Source organism: Penaeus japonicus, unplaced genomic scaffold (genome assembly GCF_977035675.1).
Source record: "Penaeus japonicus unplaced genomic scaffold, GWHDUDI00000001_assembly GWHDUDI00000035, whole genome shotgun sequence".
Taxonomy (NCBI): Eukaryota; Metazoa; Arthropoda; class Malacostraca; order Decapoda; family Penaeidae; genus Penaeus; species Penaeus japonicus.
In genome coordinates, this window is record NW_028234437.1 from 14806683 (window position 1) to 14811682 (window position 5000).

Genomic DNA, 5000 nt, shown 5'->3' on the forward strand with positions numbered 1-5000 from the left:
CCGTCATGCACCTCACTCTCGTGTTACCTCCTCGCATTACCCGGCCAGCCCACGCTAACTCTGAAGCCTCTCCATTCAATTACCTGTATAGCATCATTAAGTTTGTTGGACTTGGGGGCTTTATTACAGTTTTGTATTTATCAGAGGTAAGTCAACTTTCCTTTTTTTATTCCACTTTAAATTGACTAAACAAAATTTGAGTTATTTGACGTATTTGATTTATTATATTCTTATTCTGTTTTGTTCAGTTGTTATTTGAATATTCATGCATATATGATTAATTGAAATAAGGTATTAATATGTTTTTCTTTTCTTTTTGCAGGTGTTCTTTGAGAAAATCTTTGTCATGCGCCCATGGAAAGCTTTGTTTGTAACAACAGACGATGACATACATGAATGGTGGTTTCGATGGCAGCTTGACAGATACAGGTTAATGTTTTTAATGTTAATACATATCATGAAGAAGGAATGAGAAAAGATATTATTTTCAATAGTAGACTATAACTTATTTTTGTTATTTATTTATTGGTATAGCACCCAGTATTTAGTTTTACTGATCCAATGTTCTCTTAAAAAGGCAGGAAACTTTTTTGAATTTAAGTGGACATTATTTGATCTTTCTTATACTTAGGCCTAAAAGGCACTTCAAGAGCTTTATAAACAATTTCAAAACACAGTGAATTACCTTCTTTTTGAATAAAAAGCCTTTTTTTTCTCAAATTTTCCTTTTCATTAGGTTGCCTTTTAGCTAGGTTGAAGATATGTTAGAGGTAAAGAGTTAGCAGACACATGATCCATTGTTGTTTTATTATGTAAGGGATTTTTGAAATAATATAAAAGACTTTCTGATTTATTAGGATTCATTTCATAGGGGAAGTGTCTTTGGATTTTTTCTCTTGTTAACATGGCAATTCTTTCCTCTCTACAGCCTTCTTTATGGTATGGTATTTGCACTGCTATACTTTGCACTTACGCAGTACAGCCTTATTGATGACAAGAGCGGTTCAAACTTACTCGGTGGACGTCTAGCCTTGGCAGTCTCTTTTGTAGCAACCATCTTCATTGTGTCTTACTCTTCTATGACATTCATCTGCTCAACAAAGCCAGACTGCAATGAAATTCATCCATTTGTTGCTTGGGTGCCAGTAAGTATATCTTTTCCAAATGTGGAGTTATGGCATTCAATAGGTAGATTATAGACAAATGCTTGAATGCTTGAATGTATACTTGTTTGCAAGTTCTAGTGCATGTTTGCTTGTTTCTGTGTTGAGCCATATATTTTTATCTGTAGGTATTTATATCTTTACCCTTTTTTAAGTTTTCATGGATTGACAGATGTATTCATGTATATATGTATAATTTGGAGTACCATTTCAAAATTAATAGATTTATAGTTTTCTTAATTTGTTCTGCATTATATGATGTATTTCATGATTTTCACGTCTAAGTGAATTGAATTATCTTAATGGAAGTGTCTGGCATCTGTTCATAAAAAAATCTCACTAAATTTTGTTTAGATACATGTTGGGCTTTGGGGTCATAGATTTTCTTTCACCAGTAAGTCTCGGGTATCTGTTTTTTGCAATAACATCACACTGCTATTTTCTCTTTTTAAAACTAACCCACATTGGTTTACAAGCTTGTAAGGTGAGAAATAAGCACCAGCAAAGCTCACAGGTGGATTCTTTACCTTTTCATCAGAGTATCCACTGTTTGAGTTTCACCCCTCAACCTCTCACAGAATAAAAGTATCTTTCATTATATTCAGTCCCTTTTACAGAATGATGGTACCTATCATAGCATACAGTCCCTCTCACAGAACAAAAGTATCTTTCATAGCATACAGTCCCTCTAACAGAGCAAGAGTATCTGGAAAATGTCATTAACTGCATGAAAGTGTGGAGCTGAGTTACCATTAGCAAAGATTCTTGAGAATAATGCTACAAGTTCTGACATTGCCACATCAAAGATGTATTGTGGAAATTCAGCAATATATATTTATAAAAGTTGTTATATATTCAAATTATAACCCTCAGCAATATGAAAATCCCAATAAGAATCTTGTAGAGTTCCAGACACAAATAAGGAATTTTTGTTTCCAGGCTAGGAAAAACATTTTCATTTTGTGGAATACATTCATAATAACAGCATTATTAGTTTCAAATTCAAAGCACAAATTTTCATAATTTTCAAACCACTGTGACTGTTAAATTGCAAGTAAATATATTTATATGCCCTGATAAAAGGCTTCCCTACTCATGAGCTTAACCCATTCATGCCGGGGGCATTCCAGCCTTGCATGTTGTAATGCTGGGCTCTCGAACACATAGGCCTAAATCAATTAAATGATCGACGCCATATGACGGCACCCTGCAAACAGGCCTTGAATGTGCGGTACCCGTGATGTACCACCCGTCAGAGAGAGGGTTAATACGACATGAGAAAGAGCTTTAGTGAACATTCAGTCCCTTGGAAATAAATTGTTGTGATTTATATAATTTCATTTTCATTTGATAATTCATAAAATTCTAAGGCACTTTTTTATTTTTGCATACAGATCCTTGCACACAGATCCTTGAACAGAATGAGGGTATCTTTCATCACATGTAGTCCCTCTCATGGATTGAAAGGATCTTTCATTGCATTCAGTCCCTTTCACAGAACAAGAGTATTTTTCATTGCATACAGTCCCTTTCACAGAACGAGAGCATCTTTCATTGCAAACAGTCCCTTTTATAGAACAAGAGTATTTTTCATTGCATTCAGTCCTTTTCACAGAATGAGAACATCTTTCATTGCATTCAATCTCTTTCACAGAATGAGAGTATCTTTCATTGCATTCAGTCCCTTTCACAGAATGAGAGTATCTTTCATTGCATTCAGTCCCTTTCACAGAACAAGAGTATCTTTCATTGCCTTCAGTCTCTTTCACAGAATGAGAGTATCTTTCAGTGCATTCAGTCCCTTTCACAGAATGAGAGTATCTTTCATTGCATTCAGTCCCTTTCACAGAACGAGAGTATCTTTCATTGCATTCAGTCTCTTTCACAGAACGAGAGTATCTTTCATTGCATTCAGTCTCTTTCACAGAACGAGAGCATCTTTCATTGCAAACAGTCCCTTTTACAGAATGAGAGTATCTTTCATTGCATTCAGTCCTTTCACAGAACGAGAGCATCTTTCATTGCAAACAGTCCCTTTTACAGAACAAGAGTATTTTTCATTGCATTCAGTCCCTTTCACTGAATGAGAGTATCTTTCATTGCATTCAGTCCCTTTCACAGAACGAGAGTATCTTTCATTGCATTCAGTCTCTTTCACAGAACGAGAGTATCTTTCATTGCATTCAGTCCCTTTCACAGAACAAGAACGTCTTTCATTGCAAACAGTCCCTTTTACAGAACAAGAGTATTTTTCATTGCATTCAGTCCCTTTCACAGAATGAGAGTATCTTTCATTGCATTCAGTCCCTTTCACAGAATGAGAACATCTTTCATTGCATTCAGTCCCTTTCACAGAATGAGAGTATCTTTCATTGCATTCAGTCCCTTTCACAGAATGAGAACATCTTTCATTGCATTCAGTCCCTTTCACAGAATGAGAGTATCTTTCATTACATTCAGTCCCTTTCACAGAATGAGAGTATTTTTGATTGCATTCAGTCCCTTTTACAGAACAAGAGTATTTTTCATTGCATACAGTCCCTTTCACAGAACAAGAGTATTTTTCGTTGCATTCAGTCCCTTTCACAGAATGAGAGTATCTTTCATTGCATTCAGTCCCTTTCACAGAATGAGAGTATCTTTCATTGCATTCAGTCCCTTTCACAGAATGAGAGTATCTTTCATTGCATTCAGTCCCTTTCACAGAACGAGAGTATCTTTCATTGCATACAGTCCCTTTCACAGAATGAGAGTATCTTTCATTGCATTCAGTCCCTTTCACAGAACGAGAGTATCTTTCATTGCATACAGTCCCTTTCACAGAACGAGAGTATCTTTCATTGCATTCAGTCCCTTTCACAGAACAAGAACATCTGTCATTGTATACAGTTTCCCTTATATTTTGGGAAATAAAGTTTTGATTTTTATAACTGTCATCAGTTATTAATGTTATTGTGATAATAGTTATGATAATAACACTACTAACAAAAACTTTTTTCCAAGAAAAAAAATCAAGAATAGGTGTGGTCATTTAGGCCTACTAATTGATTCCTTGGTGACCAAGCACTTATGGAATGATCTGTTTACAAAAAAAACAAAAAAATTATAATAAAGCCATAGTGGATAGTTAACAACTGCAAGATGGCATCTGCTGGCCAGGGATGATCTGTTGTTAAGGGGTTAAGGTTACTATAGTAACATGATGCTAGTTTAAAAATAGAAAGGAGCTTTTACTATGGAATAGAGGCCTTGATAACATTTTAGAACTAATGATGACAAAGTTTAACCTGTTGATGACGGGTGACTAGATATCACGTCTAGTGGTTTTTGGGCCACACGCCGGGGACGCATTATTTTGTCCAGCCCGGCGCGCGGGAGGAGCTTATGCGTTCAAGAGTCCCGGAATTTTGGTCTTTTTCAGCCGGATTGGTCCCGTCGGGAACGGGTTAAAACCTGAACAATATAGTCATTAATGTAAGTAACATCATTGAAGCAATAAGATATACTGTAATAAATTCAGCAGCTGGAGCAGATAAAAATGGATGGAAATTATTTTCCCACAAATGACAGTAAAAACAAAGGTTAAGCAAATACATGGAAAAAATATTTGAAATGATGAAAAAAATTGTTAACCCTTTCCCGACAGGGCACGCACTACGCGAAAACCCCTACACTGGGCCATTGCAATATTGCATTGGAAACATCACACTAGCATGACACCCCGGCATCGGGAATTTAGCTGTGTCACGCAATTATGACGCACCGTCATCATAGGGTTATGTACCATATCCTAAGTAAATCAACCATGTCCAACATGACATGTCTATCGTAATCTCA

The 5000-nt window shown here is 35.9% G+C and overlaps 1 protein-coding gene across 2 annotated transcripts in view; it reads left to right on the forward strand.

Moving 5' to 3' along the window:
• Nucleotides 1-5000, forward strand: part of LOC122267939 (N-acetylneuraminate (7)9-O-acetyltransferase) — a 49328-nt gene that overhangs the window by 41645 nt on the left and 2683 nt on the right. For both annotated transcript variants that reach the window (XM_086531458.1, XM_043038144.2), the window contains 3 exons: nucleotides 1-146; nucleotides 323-429; nucleotides 929-1145. The exon at nucleotides 1-146 is cut by the window's left edge and continues 100 nt beyond it. In XM_086531458.1, coding sequence (XP_086387584.1) covers nucleotides 1-146; nucleotides 323-429; nucleotides 929-1145 — 470 coding nt within the window. The remainder of the gene's footprint in view (nucleotides 147-322; nucleotides 430-928; nucleotides 1146-5000) is intronic.